The sequence below is a fragment of the Sitophilus oryzae genome, unplaced genomic scaffold, assembly GCF_002938485.1.
Source record: "Sitophilus oryzae breed Bouriz unplaced genomic scaffold, Soryzae_2.0 scaffold_172_pilon_pilon, whole genome shotgun sequence".
NCBI lineage: Eukaryota > Metazoa > Arthropoda > Insecta > Coleoptera > Curculionidae > Sitophilus > Sitophilus oryzae.
In genome coordinates, this window is record NW_022146424.1 from 10,239,902 (window position 1) to 10,266,450 (window position 26,549).

At 34.8% G+C, this 26,549-nt stretch overlaps 1 protein-coding gene across 1 annotated transcript; it reads left to right on the forward strand.

The window, feature by feature from the left end:
* The first annotated feature begins 678 nt into the window (after positions 1-678).
* LOC115881581 (cytochrome P450 4Z1-like) lies at positions 679-26,286 on the forward strand. Its single transcript, XM_030899124.1, has 18 exons — positions 679-686; positions 2,969-3,142; positions 4,623-4,692; positions 4,943-5,075; positions 5,131-5,170; positions 6,269-6,369; positions 9,020-9,088; positions 9,157-9,322; positions 9,939-10,118; positions 10,299-10,457; positions 15,833-16,039; positions 18,357-18,373; positions 18,439-18,478; positions 19,566-19,666; positions 19,842-19,910; positions 23,638-23,803; positions 24,196-24,375; positions 26,100-26,286. Exons 3-18 carry the CDS (start codon positions 4,685-4,687, stop codon positions 26,261-26,263), a joined length of 1,800 nt encoding a protein of 599 aa, XP_030754984.1. The 5' UTR covers positions 679-686; positions 2,969-3,142; positions 4,623-4,684; the 3' UTR covers positions 26,264-26,286.
* The last annotated feature ends 263 nt before the right edge of the window (positions 26,287-26,549 follow it).

The window sequence follows — 26,549 nt, forward strand, 5'->3', positions numbered from 1 at the left end:
GTCTGGGGATTCTAAAAAGCAGAGAGCATTTTCTATAGTGGCTGATTTAGACTTCAAGCATCGGCCAGTAATTCTCCAAAATTAAGCTCCCTGATATTTTTCTGGTTGGGTTTGCCCCTCACATTCAAGGTAATGCAGAATTAAAATAAGCCTTAAAACTCTAAAAAACTTCTATCGAGTGGTTGCAGGAATTGGGTGGTGTGGCTAGGGAAGGCAAAACAATATTACCTGATGTTTACCTACTGGTTTCTGGACATTTTTATATTTTGCCGCCCCTGTGCCGAAATTTTACCTTGTAGGTATGATGTTGAAAACTACTAACATACCTTATGAGTGCATGCCGTGCGTGATTAGAGTTTTAACCTATTGATTACCGGACATTTTGGTGCCTCTAGGCGCGGCGCCCCTAGCGCCTGAGGTTATGGTTGCCCACCTGCTCACGCCTAGATCCGCCACTGATCTCATATTTCCATGCAATGTATTTTTAGATTTCTTCGATGGTAGTACGTACTAGCCAGGGAAATTGGGACTACCACCAATTTCTGGTATGGACATAGCTATATCCATGTTACAGACGATGCCGAAGCTATAAAAGTTATAATTTAACCATCCAGATAGTTTGGATAAAGCAAGTTTCTATAATATAAAATAAAGTAATATTTGACGATTGTCTCTAGTTTACAAAGGTAGTTAGTTTGGATTTTAATATTTTCTTGTAAACATACAAATTGTAACAAACTCACTTTGCATTAACAAACTTTACACATTGTAATATCTAAGTGACATTGAATATGCAACACCTTTGGAGAGTAATACTATAATTATCTCTACGGGTATAGTTTGATAACATATTTGCCTACTACTAAGTAGTTAATGATTTTAAACCCGAAATGTTTCGTAAAAACTGAGATATTCTACCTTAAGGTTAATAATGTGTTGATACACTTGTTTGCTACACACTCGCCGAAATTGTTGCGGCATCGATTGGAGAAGATGGTTAATCTCGCCTTGGAGTTGAATTAACCGCCGCGCCGCTATCTTACAGATCTATTGTGTCCCCCTTTCTTGAGTTACTCATCATACATTCTTAAAACGACAAAACTCCAGGGCTTGATGATATTTATTCGCAAACGTTCCACTTGTCAAGATCAGAGAAAAGACGTCTTCATGTGCTTTATAGACTATGAAAAGGCGTTCGATAATGTTAAACATAATCTCCTTATAATCATACCTCAGATACTTATTGGGACTTGATGGGAAAGATATAAGACTGATCAGTAATTTGTGTTGGAACCAAAAAGCTGAAATTCGTATACATAACGTATCCAATGTTTTTTAACTTGTATGTGAAAAAAGCATTCACTGAGTCAATTCCGACAGTCTCATTGGTTTGAAAATAAATGGGACTGTTCCAATTAATAATATCCGATATGCGGATGACACAGTGATATTGGCAGACAATGCAAATGATCTCCAAATCCTTCTAAATAAGGTTAACAATGAGAGCCGAAAATTGGGTTTAAACATTAATAAAACTAAATTTATGGCTGTCAGCAGAAACAACATTCCGAACACCAGAATTTACTTAAATGGAGAGGTTATCAAGCACACATCACACAATTTAAATACTCTGGGATGCATGCTGGTTAACCAAACGTGGAATCCAGACTAGAGATCAAATGCAGGATCGAGCAAACAAGAACAACTTTCTAAAAACTGAAGGTTTCTCACAGATAGGAACTTGAACTTCGGCCTTAGATACAGAATGGTGAAGCAGTCTGGTCGTTTTGTTATATGCTGTGGAAGCATGGATATTGAATGTAGCAACAATAAACAGAATTGAAGCCTTCGAAACAGGGCCTATTTTACCATAAGGCCTATAAGGCCCTGGCCTTGGGCCCGGTGGTCTGGGGGGCCCGTTAAAGGTTGTAAAATATTCATAATTTCTTGAATTTTTGAATTTTATTGGAAAAGAGGGCCCGAATTTTTGCTTGAGCCTTAGGGCCCGACCAGATGAAAAATAGGCCCTGCTTCGAAATGTGGACCCTACGACGAATGCTAAGAGTGTCCTGGGTCGACCGTGTGAGGAATGAAGACATTCTCAGAAGAGCTGGTCTAGAAGAACGTGAACTCTTCGAAATCATCAAGAAGAGGAAAATAGCCTATTTGGAACACACACTACCAGGAGAACGCTATCACTTTCAGTGTCTAATTCTCCAAGGTAAAATCGAGGGGGGCAAAAGGGGAATAGGCCGAAGGAAGCTATCCTGGCTGAGAAATATTCATCATTGGACAGGCATACAGGACTTTCAAGCACTCCAATTTGCTGCAATAAATAGAATCATCTGATGATGAAGAAAAAGATGATGCCTACGCAGGAATCTGCACGGCACCTTAAGAAGAAAATACATTCTCAGGGCTTTGACAAACGCTAGTACCTGAGACGGTTTTCAGAGGTTAGTTCTCCAGATCCGATATCAGTTGCAATCCAAAAGTTTTCATGGTACAAAATGTATTGTCGTCTTGGCGTACTTCAGTGATGAGGTATTTTATTGTTTTCCTATTTTCCCTTACAGAATCTGTTCATATAGTCCTGTTAAACCCTGTGACAATCCGAGATTGTTCTTACTTGATATCACTAGATGATTACTTGATGATTACTTGATAAAGGAAAATTTTTGCCTTTTTCCGATCGTAAGTTCTCAGAAAATTTGTAGATTCAAACACATCAAATACCGAAAAGTGACTAAAATCTTGAACATGTTTATTGGGTTAAAGCCGAACATTATGATGAACATTAAGAAAAAAAGTGTTGCTCGAAATACAATAGAAATTTTATCTGCGTGAATATACATAATATATTGAATAAGTTTTTTACAAAAATACGATAAGTTAGTCTAGGTGTTGCATTTTCAATGTTAGATAGTATATATTTTCGTACTTCTAAAAACACTAATTTTACTTTTAGCTGAAGATTGGAAAGTACGACGGAAGTTTTTCTCGAAAAGTTTTAACCAGCCCCTCCTCAATTCTTATGTGCATTACTTTTATCGTAATAGCAATGTGTTGGTAGATGTGCTACACAATGATTACGAAGATCTTTTCAGCGTCTTCGGTCATTATACCTTTGACACATTTTGCGGTAAATATTAACAAAACTTAAAATTGAAAAATATAGAGGAATTTTAGTGAGCGATATTTAAATTCTTTTGCGATCTTGGTAATTTTTTAAATAACGTTTGATTACTGATTCATAATAGTTTTTATTATGTGTCGTCATTATCATCATCATTTTCAGCTTATTCAACCATTTCCAATTATGGTGTAGCCTCCCTTACACACTCTCTTTGTAGCTGGGCCCATTCTTGTCTATTGTTGGCTATGCGGGCCCAAGTTACCACTGCTAATTTATTAATATTATGATCCCATCTCAGGTTCGGTCTTCTTTTAAGTCTTTTAATTCCTCGTGGGTACCATGCTGTAATTTCTGTAGTCCATCTGTTATCCGTTCTTCTTGCCAGGTGTCCTGCCCATTGCCATTTGAGGGAGTTGATTCTGTGGATTCCGCCTAGAACCTTGGGTCTTTGTCTTATCCACTCTCTCTCTTGATTATTATTCCCAGCATATTTCCTGTTCCATTAAATGTTGTGCGGGACCTGTAGTTTCCTTTTATGATCTCCGTTTCAAGTATCCAGTTCGCATACATAGGTCATGACTGGTAGTACACATTGGTCGGAATGTTTTCTTCAGATAGAGTGGCATTTTAGATTTGAATATGATTGAGTTTCTTCCATAAGTACTCTATGCTAACCATAGGGCGGGATACAGGAATTTATTTGTGTTGGGGCCAAAATGAAAAGCAATGTAGAATATGTTTTTAGGGCGCCATTTTTAACCCAAAAGCCTAATATTTTACACACCACAGACCTTAGGGCCTGGGCCCTCATGGGCCCCTCCCCTGTATCCGCCACTGATGCTAACTTAATTCTTTGTTGATTTCTGTAGTAGAGATCCTGAGCTGTGTATTAGTTGTCCTAAATATATATATTCCTTCTACCATTTCCAGTGTTGTGTTATTTATTAGAATGTCTCTTTCTTTCCACTAGATCGTTCGTTCAAGTTGTACAATACTTTTAGTTTTTAAGCACCATTTTGAGACCCAATTTTATTGGTGGTTGGCTGCATTTAGTTCATTAATTCCAGGTTTGTAGTTCTTCAGGACTATTGGTACTAGGACTATGTCATCAGCGAATCTTAGATGGTTAAGATATTCTATTTATTTTAACCTTCTTGGTCCAGTCCAATAGAGAGATACAAAAAAATATTACCCGTAAATAATGTAACCACATTGATGGTTTTAAAAAACATGTGATACTAACACCCTAATACTAAAAGTATCTATTTAACAGATAACGATTTATTATTACGTTTTCCCTCATAAACGTTGTCGGCTTCTAGAATGGTGTCAAATTCACTACCGCTAGATCTTGATAGATAATATTTGCAAATTTAGTAAAACTCGGATTTTGTCTTGCAACTTTATTTGCAATTGCACTTTTTACTGTAACCTTATTTTGCAAATTGTCTGTAGCGATTTCCTCAAAACAGCGATATTGTTTTAGACATATATGTCGGTAAGAGCTACAACTTACAAACTGATCCCAACAATAGACTGATAGAAGAGATGGACGCGTAAGTATGACATTTTCAATGTCACCTAGTATGTTGGTTATAGAATAGTGTTAATAAACTTAAATTGTAAAGTTGTTTTTATTTTACTATTTTTTTCTGCGTTTCGTTCTCTTCAAATTGTTTCGTTGTTTCAATCACATTTTAGAATTATTGCTAAAATGATATAAAACTAATGTGTTTCATAATTATTCTATTAGAAAGAGTGACTGTTGTAATAAAGAGAATGTGAAAAATACAAACTTAATTTTAGAGTCCAGAAATATATCGGAGAGAGTAGTGTGGTGGCAGTTACGTTTGGTTTTCCACTGGATCTGAAGGGTCTTGTAACTAATGGTTGGAGTACGATATCACTGTTTAATAAATTAAGAAAACTTAGTTTCAGTGTATGTATTAAATATAATAATATAATTGAAACAATTAACTAAACATGCGTTTTAGATGATCGACTTTAGAAGAGAGGAACTACAGAAGGAGCCAGGTACTTACTTTATAGATCGTGTCGCATATACCGGGTGTTTCTCAAAAGTGGCTCATCACACCTATATATATATAACTTTTTTATTTTATTTTTCCAGATAAATAAACGAGGTTTGGTACGTCAGTAATATGACATAAATCAGGATTGATTAACGTATTCAATTGTTTTCGGTCACTTCCTGTTTCACCAGCAATTTCACTTTATTCCATAGAAAACGACACTATGAGTGGAATGACATATCATATATTATATAAACTTTTGATTTTCGCTCAAAAAAAAATCGTATTTTTAATTTCAATCTAGAGTACCATGGCTGTGTAAAAATACTAATTTTAAATCAAGGAGCCTTGAAAAAATAGATTTGATCAAAGATATTTAAACTCGAGTTTAAATATCTTTGGATTTGATAGTCTAATGTTTTTCGTACCTTGTTCTGGGCGGTTAAAAGATGCCCAAATCGCATTTTTAATCATATCTCAATTTTTTCAGATGGATCAAGAGTGGCTCATTAGTATATATTTAGAAAAGGCATTTTTACGAATAATATGGTACCACAGTCTTGGTATTTCGAATCGAATTGTTACATTTATGGGCATGACATTCTAAAAATAAATAAAATAAATTGCTATATTTTTTAATTGACAATGTCAAAAGTTGGCACATTATATGTCATTCTATTCAGAATGTCATTTACTATCAAATGAAGTAGAAAAATATGGGGGTGCAATTTAAAAAATCGCTAGAATATTTCCCTGGGAAACAGGAAGTGACCGAAAGCCGTAATAAATTGAATACGCCAATCAATGCTAATTTATGTAATGTACTAACATACCAAATTTCGTATTTTTATTTAAAAAAGAAGAAAAAGTTATAGGGGTGAGCTGTTTTTGTGAAATACCCGATATCAATGCACACTACAGGAATATCGTAAACCAGACAAGATATTTTACTACTCTACTATTTGCATGTTAGGAAATGTAAAAAATCCGATCACTTCCGAAGATATTATTTGTAAAAAACCGAATTTTCCCGATTTACAAAAATACAAATTTTTCGCATTTCCATTCAGGAGGGCAAAGAGTGAACGAGTTTTTTTAGTTGTAGGTTCCCAGTTATCTTTTCTGGATGCAATGATAAGCCGAGGTGATCTTTTTCATCCAAGCATTATGTCCAAAGAATTAATGGTTTTTTTATTAGCCGTAAGTAAAACTCTACTCGTACCTCGTATTATTATTGTCTATTCATACCTGTCAGTCACGTCTCGTTTCCATTTCGTCAGTCACAGGTAATTTGATTTTGTCCGTAAAGCTGAGTTTATATGCATCCGTTATGCGTCGTCCGTTGTTGCGTCACTCCAATAATATTCAAGTGTGAGCTGTCATTTCTTGAAATAAACCAATAAAATGAGAGCGCTCATATTTTGATATTATTAGAGTGACGGAGATGGAACGACGGACGACGTATTAAGGTGTACGCGCACTGAATCGGTACCAGTCCGGCGAAGGCGGTGACTCGACTATCGTAGATAGGTAGAGGTAGGAATCTGGCCTCTACAAGCCGAAATGTTTTAGTGGACGCCGGCGCCGTCTATATGTACGATCGTCGCAGTCGCCTTTGCTGGTCGGTCCGATCCGATGCAGTCGGATCTCCGCCCTCCTTTAAAGCTCCGCGCGCACTGCATCGGATCGGACCGACCAGCAAAGGCGACTGCGACCGTCGTACATATAGACGGCGCCGGCGTCCACTAAAACATTTCGGCCTGTAGAGGCCTGTTAGGCAAAGAAAATAAAGTCCTCCTACTCTGGGTGCCTGCTTATCAAAAGATAGAAGGCAATGAAAAAGCAAATGATCTAGCTTGGAAAGGAGCGAACACTCCACTAACTGAACCAGAACCGTTCTGTTTTCCAAACGGGAACCAACTGAAAGCGGAACTGAAGAATCTGGAAGACTCCATCCGTAACTTGGAATGGGTGTCCTCCAACGGTCTAAGACACTCGAAAAAGTTCTTCAGAACTTACGACCGAGAAAAATCAAAGGTTCTCCTTGATTTAAGTAAAAACAATCTTCGGATTGTCACGGGTTTTTGACAGGACATGTCTCCTCAACGAACACCTCAGTAGGCTGAAGCTGAGAAACAACGGCGAATGCAGCTTCTGTGGGGAAAATGGGAAAACACCAGAAAACCTTATCACTGAGTGCGCCGAGACGACGACCATTCGTGCCATGAACTTTGGTACGGCTGATGTCGAGGATGGAGAGCTGGTCTCTGTGGAGCCGTCTCAGATACTAGCTTTTGTTAAAGCCCTGAGACCGTATGATGAGTTATAACTCGTTATAACTGAAGAAAGGGGCACAACCAATAGATCTATAAGATCGCGGTGATTAGCTCCCCTCCTAAACATTCTACATTCTACATGAGTTGTTATTTTTGTAATAAACCAATAAAATTGCTTAAAATCAACGACAGACGACGCATGATGGAGCGAGTAAACCCACACATGAATGAATAGACGTCGCAGATTGACGGAATGAGACTTAAGTTTGATTTTCATACATCCGTTGATTTTCCATTAAAAATACCGTTGAGTGTCATTATGAACATTAAAAAAGAATTTTAAATAATATCCTTAAATTATATTCACAAATGTTTGTCACGTCTCAGTTCTGTTTTCGTACTGCCTAAAGCTTGATTTTCATGCGTGCGTTATCCGTTGATAGGTATACGATGGTTCGGCGGCGCTCTGATTGGTCATAGCGTTTTCCCGCCACTTTTCATCCGTAATTTTTTTACTCCAGCCCTTCAACGGAGAAAGATCGTACGATAACGGACATTTTGACACTTTTTTGATAAATCTAATCTAATCTTAAAAAAAAGTATAATAGTATAAAGTATAGGAGCTAGCACCGTCGGGAAAAACGAGAAATTTAAGAAAGTTGGTTCTGTAATAAATCTTTTGCTATGCTCTCCTGACCAAAGTGCGGGCCGTCTGGCTGCCGGTAGACTACTGCGCATCACATCTGTACCGAGTATCCCATTTTCATGTGTTTTATGGGATTTGTCGTAGAGATACAATGATGCGATTTTTATATTACTATGTTACTTTTTTATGAAACTAAATATGCTTCATATAGGTTTGTCCTAGCCTCCTTAGTTCCTAAAATATAGGGCGAATTTGTGATGCGTAGTAGTGAACAGATGTTGAATACAAATATGGGGGGGATGCGCAGTAGTGAACAGAACGTCTACCAGCAGACGGTCCGCACTCTGTTCAGAAGAGCCTAGCAAAAGATATATTAAAGAACCAGCTTTCTTAAAATTATCTCTCGAAAACGTTGCTAGCTCATAGATTATAAGTAAAACAACGAAATCGTCATGGAAATGAAAATATAAAAAGACACCAATCACAAGAAAATCGTATATCCAATGAACGGAGGCATGAAAATGCGATAAATTTAAAAACTACGTAATTTTCTAATCAGTCGAAGTCTTTAAATTCAACCAATAAAATTAATATCGTATCATCGTATCGTCAGACAACGGATGTATGAAAAGTATCAAACTTAAGTATCAAACTTAAGTCTCATTCCGTCAAGGCTTTTCCGGTCTCAGGGCTTTAACAAAAGCTAGTATCTGAGACGGCTCCACAGAGCTCTCCATCCTCGACATCAGCCGTACCAAAGTTCATGGCACGAATGGTCATCGTCTCGGCGCACTCAGTGAGAAGGTTTTCTGGTGTTTTCCCATTTTCCCCACAGAAGCTGCATTCGCCGTTGGTTCTGGTGGACTATATTTCACAAAGCTTTTCCTTAATGAAAAATAATGATAATACTGAGTAAATACAATTTTAGGCCACAGACACTACCGGAAACGCATTGACTTTTATTTTTACATTATTGGGAATGCATCCAGAAATTCAGGTAAGTTTAAAAAAGTAACAGGATGTTTGTGGTAGGTATTTCATTTTGATTATAATTTTTTATTAAAGCAAAAAGTATACGAAGAGGTAATAACGGAGATTGGCCGTGATGCACCTATCGAAACAGATCATTTACCAAAATTGAAATATACTGAGAGAGTTATATCCGAAAGTATGAGGTTGCTTCCGCCTGTGCCTATCGTGGCCAGATATCTTAATAAGGACATTCAAATTGGTAAGCAGCAGCGGTGAAGCTTTCATTGATGCGGACGATGCGTCGCATCTTTTTAAAATATTGTAATACGTTTTTATTTAAAAAAGTTACATAAATTAAAATTCTTAGTTAATTTATACAAGTAATTAAATTCAATTTGAATTATTTAATATGTGTATTGTTCGAGCTTTATAGATAACGCTAAGACGCTAAAAATAAAAATATTTGGCAGACGATGTGACTGTCCTCGTTGCATCTTGAACGCCCGCCGCCGAACCAAAGCTGGGGTCAGCGAATTTCCCGGCCGCGATTACGTCTCCCGTTCGCTGTTTTAGTCGACGAGTGATGCGAATTTTTAAACACATCTCGTTCGTGGTATAAAATAAAAAATATAGTAGCGCGTCGCGATGACTGATTCTGTGTGCGACTGTAAAATATAAATAATTTTGCAATTAATATCGTGTATTCAGAAAAATTAAAAGCTATTGTAGAAGGACCTCCAAAGCATATTTTGAATATTTTAATACTAAATTAAAAAATGTTCGTTATTTTAGTAAAAATGTTTATTAATAAGGTAACGGGAGTTCTATATTAGATAGAGAGTTCCATTATTATTGATCACTTCGTATATTTTTAGGAGACAAAACATTTCCTAAAGGAGCCAATGTAATAGTCTATACCCTTGCTCTTCACCGTAACAGCAAATATTGGCCGAATCCAAAGAAGTTTGATCCAGACAGGTTTCTACCAGAAGAAATTGCTAAAAGACCACCATCTTGCTACATACCTTTTTCAGGGGGGCCAAGGAATTGTATAGGTGACTATCATAGCCATCATCATCATCTGATAAAAATCATCAAAATCGGTCTACTAGAACAAAATATATTGAACTGATGTATTTTCAATACATGAACATATTCTGATGCCCATTTTTCGTTCCAGTCAGTCCTATTAAAAACCAGTCTATTCCTTTTCATAATAATGTAATCTTTTATAGGCAAACTATACGCAATGATGTCTATGAAAGTGGTGGTGGCCAATGTGACTAGAAATTTTCTGATATCATCCAAATATCGCTCAGTTGATGAGATGGAGATGAGAGGCTTAATGACAATGAGGACAAAAGACGATATTGACTGCCATTTCTCACCCAGAAAATAAATAAAGACATTTTAACATTAATGTTATTATTGTTACTCTGTAATCAATAAAGTGATAGAAAGATAAATAAATATAGTTTTGTGATATCGTCAATATTTTTGACATACTATAAAATTGTTTTCATCTATAGAGTTTAGGGTTGCCAGATTTTATAGTTAAATACTAGGAGAGCAAAAAAAGCGAGAGCAAATAAAAAATGGACAGAGATGGAATAATATTAAACATAAGAGTATGTATAGTTTATTCAAAAATATTTAAACTCAAGTTGAGTTTAAATATCTTCGAGTTTATTACTCACGTCTATTTAAAAATAAACATATTTCTTTAAATTCAAAACATTCAATAACAATGGACATATTCGGCGTCGCACCTCGTGCTGACTAACTGGAATTTAAATTTTGCGCTCGCGATTCAAGTGGTAGATTAGGTGTACTGTGCAGACAGCCCTAAACAAAGTTGACAAGTGGTGCAAACAAGAGAGACTGATAGTCAATGCTCAGAAAACACAAATTGTCAATTTTACAAAAAAGATAGCACCAAAAGGCCTAAAACCACCAGTGCTAGGAGAAACGGAGATTTCATTTGCCAAAGAAACAAAGTATCTTGGGATATTTTTTGATCAAAGGCTTACATGGAATACTCACATAGCGAAGGCAACACAGAAGGCTGCCATCTCTTTAGGTAGGTGCAGAAGGATGTGTGGAAAAAACTGGGGACTTAACCATAAAATGACTCTATGGCTATACACAAGGGTAGTAAGACCCATGATAACCTACGGGTCGGTGGCGTGGTGGACAAAGACATCGCAAGTGGGTGCGGTAAGGCTGTTAAGTTCCACATAAAGGCTTGCGTGCCTGTGTGTAACTGGGGCCATAAAAACCACTCCTACAAATGCGATGGAAGTCTTGTTGAACTTACCACCACTACATATTTTCATACAAGGCGAAGCCAGATCTGTCATGCACAGGTTAATTCACGGTCAGCAGCACATAAGCCAAACGCATAGTGCTGCTAACCAGAAGCTAATCGAAGAGCTAAAAGCAGACAAAGTATTGGGATTACCAATTGATGCAACAGCTACTAGGTATAGCTTCAACAACAAATTTAATATAACCATACCTGGAAGGGAACCATACCAGGAAGGGGAGCTGGGATAGTAGGGCCGAAACAAGGGAGATCCTTCCACGTAAGCCTATCCAAGGATGTCACAATTTTCCAGGCAGAAATAACGGCAATCCACTATTGTGTAGAAGAAATAATAAGGCAACAAAGAACAAATCGTTCTGTGGCCATCTTCACAGACAGCCAAGCGGCGCTAAAGGCACTCGGCTCCGCGGAGGTCAATTCTAGACTAGTATGGGACTGTGTGCGTGCTCTGAATACTTTGGGCGAACGTAGCACTGTTACGTTGGCCTGGGTGCCAGGGCACGAAGGTCACAAGGGTAACGAAAAGGCAGATGATAGGGCCAAGCAAGGCTCATCAATGCCATTCGTAGGCCCAGAACCCTTCTGCGGCGTTGCAAAGGCGGTCACGAGAATAGCCACGGAACGATGGGTGGCTAACGAATCTCTAGAATGGTGGAGAAACTCACCAGGGCAGAGACAGGCGAAAAGGTTCATTGTAGAACATTCGCCAAAATTCAAGGTAGACTTGATAAGCAAAGACAGAAATACAGTCAAAGCTGTAGTAGGTCTACTAACAGGGCATTGTAAGCTAAATAGGCATCTAAAGCTGATGGGATTGACAGACGAAGCTATGTGTAGGTTCTGCCAATCTGAAGAAGAAACGTCAGAACTCATTTTATGTCAGAACAGCCTTGCAAATGTGCGGTTCCCGGTAATAGGCAATGATAGGCCATTGCCAAGGAGCTACATGGAGGGTTCAGTCTCCAAGTTGCTAAACTTTGTGAAAAGGATAGGACTGGAGAATGTAATCTAAGGATCAGAAGAGGACAAGAATAGATCTGAGAAGGTCGCAGTGGATCAGGCCGAAAGCCACCTCTAAGAATCTAATCTAATCTAGGTGTACTGTGTAGGTGGTTTGTGCTGTAAAAAATATCAAGTTGCCGCATTTATTTATTTATTTCCTGACTGTCATTCGTTTTGACACTTTAGTTTTGTATTTACGAGTTTTAGGTTTAAATAAATACTGTTGTCATACTTTAAGCTTGAACATATTTATTTGGAGTCGGACATTGTTTTTTTAGAACCTCTTTCATTGCAAATTATACAAGATAGCTTAATAGCCGTAAAAAACTCATCGCAACTTTATTAGAATATTTTTAACAGGAAAGCGGTAGTAATGATCCTTCATGTCCCTTAAGAAGGTGAGTTTTGTTGATGTAAATAATAACTGTTTATATAATTATAATTAATTTATTTTTGTTTCCTAAAATATTTTGATTAAAAGAAAATATATAAAAGTGGGCAACGCTGTGCCAATTAAGCTTAATCACGTGACTAAAAGTTTATTTGGTATGAACTGTAGGAAATTATACCCCCAAAAATTGTCACTGATTCCTATTTTAAAGACCACTGTGACACTGTTTTTTTTTCAATTCTAATACATATTAATAATAATGAGCATATTTGAGCTTAAATCATTATCATTATAACCTGGATATCCGATTTTTTTAATATAATTTCATGGCATTGTAAATCAAATTATTCGTATTATTCTTTTTTTTTTCAATTTTATGTTTATTTAGATTTACCATATAATTATTACATTGTTGTTAAAATAATGAATGTTTTGAATTATTTAAACATTAATACCACAATTAAAATTACCATCAAGTAGGGGAGCTAAAATATCAATATATTTATTGTTATTTTATATTTCTTTACTATGGTATGGTTAAAAATTGCACTAAGAGCAGGTATATTAGCAATTTTAGCTATAATTCTACGTACTGCATTGTCTCTGTACAGGAAAAGACGTATTTTCGAGTTTTTCAAAAATTATAAACGCTTCAAATTTTATCCGATATTGGGAAACTATTTGGACTTTAAAAATAAAGGTAGGTAATATTTAATTTATTTTATTATTCATAATCATTTGTTTCCTTAATTATACAGGGTGATATACAGGGTACGGCAATAGTGCGCCCGGCATCTGTAGCTTCTAAAATAAAAAAAAAACTTGGGAATTTTGTTAAGTGCAAATCTTTTGTGGTACTAGGATGTATTTCAGGAAAATATTTATATAACTTTTAAAGGGTGGCTCAAAAATGTGTTAGCGGATCGGGATGATTTTTCTAAATGGAACACTCTGTATATTATTGCGTTTTTGGCTTCCTTTCAGATCACATTACATAATCCTAAGATACGAGTGAAAATATTTCGATAATAAATAAATAAAAAATATATATTTTTAGGCATTCTTAACAACATTAATAAAAATACAAGAACTGTCCTGAAATCAAAATTATATTAGGTATTTACTTTAGATCGTCTGTATTCTGTACTCACTTTACTGTAAATATGGTAGTCGTAAATCATACAGGATGTTCAAAATTCAACGCCAAACTTTCTAAAATATAAAATAATTTTTCTTTGATTTTTTTTTAAATGGGACACCTTGTATATTATTTTTTTAATAGATAGAGAATTAAAAAATTAAGAATTTTTGTATTTAGAGTATTTCAATATTTTTAATTGTTTCGCAGATATTTGCAGCATTTTCCACAGTAAATTTTGATCAAAGCCACCCAATGATTTTTGTCACGCATTTTACCGTTAAAAGAGCTATATGAAATAATACTGCGTGTATCTGCGAAGCCATTAAAAATTTTGAAATTCTTTAAATACAAAACATGTTCATTTCTGAACTCTGCATCTTATAAAAAAAATAATATACAGGGTGTTCCATTAAAAAAAACAAAGAAAAAATATTTTATATTTTAGAATGGTTGGCGTAGAATTTTGAACACCCTGTATGATTTAAGATTGCGAACACATTTGAGATTGTGAATTGCGATATTTATAGCACAAAGTAAGTATCGACCATCTAAAGTAATACTTAAGGTTGAAAAATATCTTCTTCTTAAAGTGCCTTCTCCATTCGGTGAAGATCGGCAACAACCATGGCAAATTCCTCTCTATTTTTCGCTCTTCTCAGCAAAGTATGTGAGTCCAAGCCTGTCCAATCTCTGATGTTCTTCAGCCAGGAGCACTGCCGTCGTCCGGGTCCGCGCTTTCCCTCAATTTTACCCTCGATGATGAGCTGAAGGAATTCATACTTGCTATGTCTCATGATATTTCCCAAATAGGCTGCTTTCCTCTTTTTTATTATGTCGAGGAGTTCTCGGTCCTTGTTCATTTGGTTTAGAACTCGTTCATTCGAGACACGGTCAGTCCATGGTATTCTCAGCATTCTGCGATATACCCACATCTCAAATGCTTCCAACTTATTCATTGCGCTTACTTTGAGTGTCCACGACTCAACCCCGTAGAGAAGTGTGGAAAGTACGTTGCACTTGACGAAGTTGTCTTTTATATGGATGTTGAGACGTTTATCGCACAGTAGGTTCCGTAATTTTAAGAAGTTTGATCTAGCCATCTCAATTCGAGCTCTGATCTCAATGTCTGGGTTTAGGTCTTCACTAATCCAACTGCCCAAATATCTAAACTTTGAGACTCTTGCTATTGGTGTCCCACCTACGACTACCTCCGTTGCATGTCTTGCATCTCTATTTATCACCATGTCTTTTGTTTTGTTTGTATTTATCCTGAGACCCATTGAGTCGCCCACCGAGGACAGTCTATCAAGAAGTCTTTGCAGGCCCTCAGTGGTGTCTGCAATAACGACGGTATCATCAGCATATCTCATGGTGTTAATCAGCCTACCATTCACTTTTATGCCGTCTTCTGATCCCTCAAGCGCATTTCGAAATATTAATTCGGAGTACATATTGAAGAGCATAGGGCTCAATACGCATCTTTGCCTAACTCCACGCTTGATAGGTATTGCTGTCGTTTCAGTGTCCTGAAGTTTTACTGTCGCTACTTGTTGTTCGTATAGCTTTTGGATAATTTTCAGGTCTTGGGTATCCAGGCCTTATTTATCTCTTAATATCTCTGAAATTATCGAAATATATTTACTCATATCTTAGGATCATGTAAAGTGATCTGAAAGGAAGCCAAAAATGCAATAATATACAGGGTGTTCCATTTAAAAAAAAATCATCCCGGTCCATTCATAATTTTTTGAGCCACCTATAGAAGTCAAAATATTTTCCTGAAAAACATCCTCGTGCATACTTTAGGTATGCACTTAAACAAAATTTCTAAGTTTTTTATTCTATTACTCACTATTGCCGGACCCTACGTAAGTTTTGTTAAAAATTAAAAAAAAATTGTAATTTTTAGATATTTTAGATACATATAGACTACAGACTGGATCGGCTGAAAAATTAGGATTGCCGTGCAACGTGTGGCTCGGACATAATAATCTGTATTTTACTGACGATGCAGAAGAAATTCGAGTGTTCCTAAATCACCCAGACAGTTTGCATAAGTCATTTTTGTACGATGGAATGAGAATGGTGTTTAAGAACAGTCTTCTCTTTCAACCTGGTAAAAGTGATAATATAAATGTTATTTTTTTAGTTTAGTAAGTCTGTTCAATGAGCCAGGGATAATTTTGACAGGCTCTACATCTCCAGACCCCTGTATTAAAATGACAGACACAACTGTATTGTCATGTATTCTTTCGTTATCCCCCAAACCCAGCAGCCTTCAGATAAATCTTAGAGAGGCACTATTGGAAACAAGAAATAGCCATCTTATCTGATAGTCCAGCAATGATCTTCATTTCATAGTCATTGCCATAACAAACCAAATTTCGTTTTTTTTCTGCAAAAATAAAAAAGTTATAAGGATGAGCGAGGGGATGAGCCATTTTTGAAAAACAGCCGGTATAGCCTGTCCAACGAATCAGGGAAGGATTTCGACAGATCATATCCAAAAAATGACACTGTTAGGGATCCTCCTATTGAACAGACATAATAACAAGATGTATTGGCAGAATCTTTACGACTTTGTTTTCATAGATAAAAAATCTAGTTTTTACTAGTGATATCTAGTTTTTTTTTATATAAACCATTTGTTGTTTTTAGTCAATATTTGGAAAGGACGCCGAAAGTTTATTTCGAAGAGTTTCAGTCAGCCCATCCTCAATTCCTTTGTTCAATATTTCAACGAAAACAGCAATGTATTGGTGAAAGTGCTGAGGAATTTTAACCACGACCTTTATAGTGTATTTGGTCGTTATACTTTCGATACTTTTACTGGTAAATCTATACTAATATTGTGCTAATATATAAAATCCTTAAGCGACTGACATACTGATTAATCACGATCCTGCTCAAACCACTCAACGTAAGAAGCTCAATTTTGGCATGCAGGTTGATTCTAGGATGTAGAGGTTCGATAAGAAGGGATTTATCGAAATTCCAGTTCCAAGAGGGTGAAACCACCCCTCAAACATTAATATTACAATATTTTTTATTTAAAAAACGGCCAAGTTTCGGAAAAACGCTTAAACACGTATATTTTATTTTGTTTTTTAAATATTTTAAGATTTTTAAAAATGTATACAGGGTGTTTCGAAAAATCTGGCCATTGATTAATTACGATTCTCCTTAAAGCGCTTGACGTAAAAGCTGATTATTGGAAAACAGATTGACTTTAGGGTGTAGATTTCCGATAAGAAGGGATTTTTGAAACTCGAATTCTAAGGGGTGAAACTATCCCTTAAATATTAAAATATTTTTATTTAAAACCGATGAGTTTTCGGAAAAACTCTTAAACACGTATATTTTATTTTGTTGTTTTACATATTTTAAAATTTTTTATAAATTTATACAGGGTGTTTCATAAAATATGACCATTGAATAATCACGATTCTGCTTAAACTGCTTGACGTTTAAAGCTGATTTTTGGCAAACGGATTGACTGTGGGGTGTAGAGGTTCGATAAGGAGGGGTTTCTCGAATCTCAAATTCCAAGAGGGTGAAAACGCCCCTCAAATATAACAATATTTGTTATTTAATAAACGGTTAGTCTTTCGGGAAAACGCTTGGACAAGCATATTTTATTTGGTTTTTTTCATATTTTGAATTTTTTTAAAAAATCATACAGGGTGTTCCAAAAAGTTGGGTAATTTCTTAACCACGATTCTGCTTAGACTGCTTGACGTAAAAAGCTTATTTTTGGCAAACGGATTTTTCGAAAGTCAAATTCCAACGAGATGAAACTACCTCTCAAATATTACCAAGTTATATAATAATATTGCCATATCGTTTTTTCTCATGATGACATAAATGTGAGAAAATTTTATCCAGTTTGTATGTTAATGGAAATTCTTGCTTTGCTTCATCATCACCATTACAAATGATTAATTCGACGCGAACGAAGTCGCTGGTACACGCTAGTAACTACTAAAACGCTAAAGGAATACACATATATTTTTTAAGAGAAATATTTTATATTTAAGATAGTTATATAAGTGTTTTTTCTAAATGTTCCAGAAGCAATAGTTGGTAGGAATTACCACCTGCAAACTGATTTAAACAACAAGCTTTTGGAGGAAATGGATGTGTAAGTGGATAATTTTTTAATAAATATGTAGTCTTTGAGAGCACAAGTCCAATGTTCGAAATACTGCATGTAAACAAAAGAAATAATGAACATACATTTTAAAGAGATTATAAATTTCTGAATACATTTTTGACATCAATACAAAACATTTATTTTTTCTTTTAAATTTCAGGATTCAACATTTCTTAGGCTGTGAGTATTTCGTGCGGGGTTGTTGTTTTGGCGTTCTCATGAGAATCAAGGATTTTCTATGTCATGGATGGCATGCACTTTGGGTTATACTTAAATTTAGAAGATTTTTTAGCTGATGTAAAGTACCTATTAAAAAAACTTTAAACAATAATTATTATGATTACATATATTTATTTTTTTAGAAAGTTCGATGCAGGATGGCAGAATTTGATAAATGTCCAGGTATGATATTGTAGAATGTAGAATGTTTAGGAGGGGAGTTAATCACCGCGACCTTATAGATCTATTGTGTGTTCCCCTTTTTTGAGTTATAACGAGTTATAACTCATCATACAGTCTCAGGGCTTTAACAAAAGCCAGTATCTGAGACGGCTCCACAGAGGCCAGCTCTCCATCCTCGACATCAGACGTACTAAGGTTCATGGCACGAATGGTCGTCGTCTCGGCGCACTCAGTGATAAGGTGTTCTGGTGTTTCCCTATTTTCCCCACAAAATCTGCATTCGCCGTTGTTTCTCAGTTTCAGCCTACTGAGGTGTTCGTTGAGGAGACAGTGTCCTGTTAGAAACCCCGTGACAATCCGAAGATTGTTTTTCTTAAATCAAGGAAAACCTTTGATTTTTCTCGGTCATAAGTTCTGAGGAACTTTTTCGAGTGTCTTAGACCGTTGGAGGACACCCATTCCAAGTTACGGATGGAGTCTTCTAGATTCTTCAGTTCCGCTTTCAGTTGGTTCCTGTTTGGAAAACAGAACGGTTCTGGTCCAGTTAGTGGAGTGTTCACTCCTTTTCTAGCTAGATCATTTGTTTTTTCATTGCCTTCTATCCCTTGGTGAGCAGGCACCCAGAGTAGGAGGACTTTATTTTCTTTGCCTAATTTGTTTCTCTAGGCATTTTCTTTGCCTAATTTGCTTCTCTAGGCATCCTTTGACCAACTTCGAATTGATGGTTACTGAGTTGATCGCGTTAAGTGCTGCTTGACTATCGGACAGGATGGCAATTTCCTGTTTTCGATAGTTCCTATCTAAGATAAATTGTACGCATCTTTCGATAGCGCAAATTTCTGCCTGAAGGATACTGGGGTGGGTGCCCATTGATTCGGAGTATATGGTCTTTTATATGCTGAGTAAGCGTTTCTTTCTTCCCAATCCTTTTTATTACTTAATACTACAGTGAGGTGTTTCTCAAAGTTGTAAATGTATGATATTACTGTCTAGACTATATAGTCTATAGTGAAGCAAATTTTCCTCTTTCATTCAATTAAATTTAGTAAGTGTTTGATGTTTGAAATTTAATCAGTTATTTTGTTAGTTGTAGATTCTCAGTTATCATTTGTGGACGCCATGTTGAACAGAAAAGACATCTTTCCTCGGAAAATAATAGAAACGGAGTTTATATTATTTGCATCAGCGGTAATATTAAAATATATTGCTATACATATATAACCACATTGTTTAAATTATAACACAAAACCTATTAGTCAAACCATTTATACAACAATAATAATACAAAAATATGCTTTATTATAAAACTTTTAAAATACATTGTGCGCAGCAACTCTTTATATTAATTGGAATAACATTTTAGGCTACCGACACGACTGGAAATTCATTAGTATTTATATTTACGTTACTGGGTATGTATCCAGAAATCCAGGTGAGTTTCCAAGCACAATTATAAATTTTTATATCTATTAAATTATTATTATTAAACCAAAATTAAATTATGAATATACTGCCTAATTCAGTTGATCTTGGAAGGGTATTGGGTCTTTAGTTAATCTTTGCCTTGGCATTAAATCAGAATTAAATGAATTAAATATAAAATAACTATTAAACAGTATTCTGTCATACGGTGTTGTCATCAATAACTGGTTTTACCCCAGTAAGCATCTACCTCGTATATTTGTATGCGCGTGGTATACATAAAAAGTAATAATCTGGAAAAAGTGGTAGAACTTTAAAAGTGCTAAAAATAAAATGACAAAAAAAGGAAAATGTAAAAAAAAGATAAATCTATACCATCTTATATGTATAATTGCTTAGATGTACCCGAAAAAACCGGTGTCACCCGCAGGGTAACTTCTAGTTAGACAAAATTACTCCTTATTTTATCATGTATACAGGGTGGCGCACCTCATTCGTCTCGGTTGATTGTATGAAAACGGAAAGATGCAGAAACAAAATATTTTATTTAGGGGAAGCAATGTGCACAATTTAAAATTATTTTGAAATATACAGAGTGTTTCAGAACTAAGATCCATACCAAAGTTATATTTTTTCTTATGGAACACCCGGTATTTTATTTCATTTTTGGATTCTTGGGCACAAAAAAGGCATTTATTATAAGGGTTAAATATGTTTAAAATCTTTGGTTTTTGAGATATTTCAATTTTTTAACACCCTATACATTACTTTTCAGAATTAATTCTTGTGCTGAGTTTAAAAGTAAAGATATAAACTTTACTGGAAAATGCTATTGCTTCCTTAAATTTATACAGGGGTATCAAAAATTGCTGATTTAATTTAAGGATATATTTTACATAAAAACGTCGTTATTTCAAATACAACACCATGTATTTTCTATGATAAATTGAAGCAGACTCAAATACTCTTTCAAACTATATTAGGGTTTCCTATACCTATCTAGCTCAGATTTTGAATAAAGAACAATTTTTCAATAAAATGGCAACCAAGAGGGCTAGTGTCGTCATGGCAGTTTTTTTATTGACAGTTAGTAGCTATTTTCAAAATCGAAATTAGTGTATGGACTTATTTAAACTTATACCAGTTTACTTTTATTTAATTTACCTACAATAGTTTAATAAATAATATTTATTAAATATGTATTTATTATTCTATCAAGAAAACCGAAGAAGTAGTTCTTTGATTTATTTTACGATGACTTGTATGGATTTTCTAGAAAAGAGACAATTACGGCAAATTCATTTTCTTCACTTCCAACGACAGGTTTCTGCCTAACAGGTTTTTTATAAACCACACTACCAGCTCTGCGAAATAGGGTAAGTAATTTTCAGAGGAACGCTTATTAGGAAGAATTCTATTTTTCGATACCTTTGAGCTTTGAGCATAAGTTCTTGAGGCCAAGAAGCAATTTTCTTCAGAAAATAAAATCACTAGAAACATATCCATTCGTTCCGCCAGCAGATGCTGCTTTATTTCTCTTGATAAAATAATGAATACTTATTTATTAAACTATTGTAGATTGTAGGTAAATCTAAGCAAACTGTTATAAATTATAAATATGTAATAATGTCCATAAACTAATGTCGACTTTGAAAATAGTTGATAACTGTCACTAGAAAATTGCCATGGCGACAGCAGCCATCTTGGTTGCGATTTTAATTAAAAATCGCTTTTTATTCAAAATCTGAGCTAGATAGGTATAGAAAACCCTAATATAGTTTAAAAGAGCATTTGAATCTGCTTCGGTTTATTTTAAAAAGAGTGTTGCATTTGAAATAACGAAGTTTTTATATAAAATAAATCCTTAAACTAGATCAGAAATTTTTGACACCCCTGTATAAATTTAAGGAAGTAATGCCATTTTTCAGTAAAGTTTATTTATTTACCTTTAAACTCAGCACAAGAATTAATTCTGAAAAGTAATGTATAGGGTACATGTCAATGTAGTATTGAGCAATAAGAAGGATTGGAAGAGCGAAACGCTTGCCCAGCAGTTAAAAGACCATACCATAACTTGGTATACTGATGCTTCCAAAACCAATACGGGAACAGGGATCGGAGTGTTTGGGCCGAGAGCTAATTACTCCGAACCAATGGGCACTTACCCTAGTATCCTACAGGCAGAAATCTACGCTATCGAGAGATGCGTACAACTTATCTTAGATAGGAACTATCGGAAACAAGAAATAGCCATCTTATCTGATAGTCAAGCAGCGTTAAAGGCGATCAACTCAGTCTCAATCAATTCGAAATTGGTCAAAGAATACATAGAGAAGCTGAATAAATTAGGCAAAGAAAACAAAGTCCTCCTACACTGGGTGCCTGCTCACCAAGGGATAAAAGGCAATGAAAAAGCAAATAATCTAGGTAGAAAAGGAGCGAACACTCCACTAACTGGACCAGAACCGTTCTGCTTTCCAAGTGGTAACCAACTCAAGGAGGAACTCAAGAACTTGGAAGATTCCATCCGCAACCTGGAATGGAAATCTTGCAATGGTCTAGGACACTCGAAGAAGTTTCTGAGGGCTTATGATCAATAAAAATCACAGATCTTCCTAGGTCTGAGTAAGAACAATCTTCGGATTGTCACGGGGTTTTAACAGGACACTGTCTCCTCAATGAACACCTCAGTAGATTGAAACTAAGAAGAAACGGCGAATGCAGATTCTGTGGGGGAAGATGGGGAAACACCAGTACACCTCATCACTGAGTGCGCCCAGACGACAACCATTCGTGCCATGAATTTTGGTACGACTGATATTGGAGATGGAGAACTACCCTCTATAAAACCGTCCCAGATACTGGCTTTTGTCAAAGCCCTGGGACTGTATGATGAGTTATGATTCAAGAAAGGGGGACACAATGGATCTGTAAGGTCGAAGTGATTAACCCCCCTCCCACTCATTCTAAATTCTAAAATTCTAAAAATGTATAGGGTGTTAATAATCAATTCTATAGTAGCATGCAAATTTAAATATCTTTAAATATCTCAAAAACCAAAAAATTGAAACATATTTAACTCTTATAATAGATGACTTTTTTTGGGTCTAAGTATCCAAAAATGAAAGAAATTACCGGGTGTTCCATAAGAAAAAATATAACTTTGGTATGGATCTTAGTTCTGAAACACCCTGTATATTTCAAAATAATTTTAAATTGTGCATATTGCCTCCCCGTATATCCATAAAATATTTTGTTTCTACATCTTTCCGTTTTCGTATAATCAACCGAGGCGAATGAATATTAACAGAAAAATTAAACTTTGGTACGCCACTGTGTAGTCTATTAGTGGGGCTATTTGTCAGTAAAAATTTTAAAAATCCATTATGCGAATCAAAGGATATGGTATCAAAAAATATAACACAATTTATAGTGACTTGTTTCGTATATCCACCAGTGTAATATCGGCCTTTATTTATTTAACTTCCGTGAGAAATTTTGAAATGATCTTTTGAAAAAAATGATCTTTTTTGGATTTTCTTTCTTGTAAATTTAATCTACTACCTATGTTTCTATATTATTAACAAATAACTAAAAACTAAAAAAAAATTCCAAAAACATTTTCAAAAATTTTTTTCGAGAAAAAAACTCATAATTGTGTTTTTGGGGTCGAATATACTCCCCCTAAAAATATTTTCATTTAAGACTTACCCTCTATATTATAATTTAATTTATAGGAGAAAGTATTTGAAGAAATAGTAACTAATATTGGTCGCGATGAACCTATTGAGGTAGACCATTTAACCAAATTGAAATATACTGAACGAGTTATTTTTGAATGCATGAGATTATTACCAAGTGTGACCGAAGTAAGCCGATATATCTCTAAAGATATAAGAATAGGTAAATATCGTATGAACGTAAAAAAAGCAGTCAAATTGATTTGGTCACTTTTATTGACGATGATCCTTATACTGTTATAACAGCGATCGTCATTTCCAAGTCAACTATGACGCCGTTTTGAATGTTTTAATTTTAAAATTCAATGTCAAAGTCATTGTTCAGTAGAAGGGGCTAAGTGGGACATTGAAGGGAAAATGGCCATGAATTGGTCATTTTCTTCAAGTTATTGGCCGGATATTATCGTAAATGTCCTGTATTATTCTTGTCTGTAGCACTTATACACTTTTGTTTTTAAAAATTCTTACAAATAAAATAAAATATTAATCATAGTTCCACTCTGAATTAACAACATGTATCCAAATTGGTGCTCCAGTATAAATATCTTTTTTTAGGAGACAAAACCTTTCCAAAAGGAACCAATATATCAATATACATTCTTGGTGTTCATCGAAATAGCAAATATTGGCCGAATCCTGATAAGTTTGATCCAGACAGATTTCTACCAGAAGAAATTGCCAAAAGGCCTCCTTATGCCTACATTCCGTTCTCTGCAGGACCTAGGAACTGCATAGGTAATATCTTAATGTTGATGATCCTACAGTCAAACATTTTTATTATTGTGACAAAACTTTCAAGATTTGTCCGTTATTATGGTAGTGTGGCCTTTATATAATTATTATAATTAAAATAATTTATTGAGCGGTAGGCAAAACTTGGATTAATGAGAACACCGTCTTTTCAGAACGCAAATATAGATTATCGTTTACATATAAAAACAAAATATAACTAACCAGCTAAAAATAGAAATTAAGGCATCGCACTTTTATGGTGAGGGCTCTTTCTAAATTCAGTTACTGTAAACTCTATTGCCACTTACCTTATTACGTCAACATCCGTCAGCATTTCATCAACAACAAGAACCTGTCGAAGACCTCATTGATCTCCTTGTAGATCTACCATCTATCATGGACCCATTCTTTAGATTAAACCACTCGACCGGTTATCACAGTGTTCTTCTAAATAGCTTAGTATTTTAGTGAAAAGGTGAGATTAAGAAATAAAATGTCGATTTTTCACAACACCTAACTATATTTAATATAAAGAAATAAATGAATAAAAATAAAGAAAAAGATTTAACAACAAAACATTTATAATTAATGAAATATAAAAAAAAGAAATTTAATCAAAAATAAATAATGAATGAATAAATGATATCAAAACTCACACACAGAGATGATAAAGTTAAAATTACAAAATATTCTTCTTATTAGTCCAATCTAAATTATCTAAAATTAACATACAATTCAAATCTCTCTTAGAGTTATCGTTGCCAGAAAATTAACATGTCAAAAAAAAAATATAAACTGAACAATTTTATTTAAATTAGAATTTAATAAAAAGAACAGTTGCAAAATAATAATTTATGTGATGACATCTAACTTTTACTAAAGCCTTTAGAACAGAAAGTCTTAAATCATTAATAAAGAAAATATTAAAGAAAATCTAAAACAACAAATTAAAAATCTTTATACATGAAATGTTTAAAATTTCCTAACTTGAGAATTGAATATCATTTAAGAAAATCTTTAGATAGAAAACTTACTAAAATAATTAAGAAAAACCACTGGATAATATAAGATCTACACGGAGTAAATTCGACCGTCTAATTTAAAAGTCAGTACCGAACTGATCCAAAAAACTATTTTCCTAATCCTCGAAATCTTTAAAATGGGCGGGTAAAAAGAATAGGGAACCACCAAAAGCCGAGCCATTCTCAATCCTCTTCGGGTTCGCTTTTCAGGAACCGTCTGATTGGTCTGAGAAAACCTCAACTACCCTGTCGTTCCCGGTCTAGTTCATCCTACTTGTCACAGATGTCGTTACTATAACCATTTCTACGTTATTTTCCAAATTATTACTAATATCCATGTAAATATTATAATTACCGTAAATACAATTACACATAATTAAATCTAACCCTAACTGAAGTATATTTTAAGGTCTGTCCTTAAAAAAAAACAAATAAATCACATTTATAATTTGATTTCATTAGATTTCGGTGTTTCAACTTATATGTTTATTTATTTCACATACTTTTGGTTTGGTTTGGATAAAAAAAAGGACAGTCCTAGCTTAGCATCATCGGCAGATGATTAAAACTAGTGTTTTGGTGTATTGCGGTAAATTAGCGTTTTATTTCGCTGTTGTAAAGCCAAAAGTTCCTACCCAAAACAGAAATGCTAACCATAGATCTTGAGAATATGCAATCTCAATACCTAATGTTTTCTTTTTGTAGGAAAAATGTTTGCTACCATGTCCATAAAAGTGGTCGTGGCCAACGTGATAAGAAATTTTCGAGTGTCGTCAAAGTATCGATCGATAGATGAGATGGAGATGAGATGTTACATGACCATGAGGACGAAACATGGCATAGACTGCCATTTTACTCCAAGAGATTGACGAAATAATTTTAAAACGTTATGTTAAATATATCAAATTATAATTATAACAAATTACAATAAAGCTTTTAACTATTTTTTTAACCCAGCTGATTTTGTTTTAAGATTTATGCGGGGTGGTCTGAATTGTATTCGAGAAACTTCGGCAGAATATTCTGCAGATAAAAATAACTAAAAAAGTTTGTATAAATGATGTCCTAAAATGCTTGGTTTCGGAGATACAGGGTGTAGAAGTTTCATTTTTATTTCGATTTTTTCCTGAACTAGCGTCGATATTTGTATGAAAA

Coding starts and splice junctions, on each gene's coding strand:
- LOC115881581 (XM_030899124.1), top strand. Junction 9,089..9,156: donor GAATGCATCCAGAAATTCAG/GTAAGTTTAAAA, acceptor TTTTTATTAAAG/CAAAAAGTATACGAAGAGGT. Junction 24,376..26,099: donor AGGACCTAGGAACTGCATAG/GTAATATCTTAA, acceptor TTCTTTTTGTAG/GAAAAATGTTTGCTACCATG.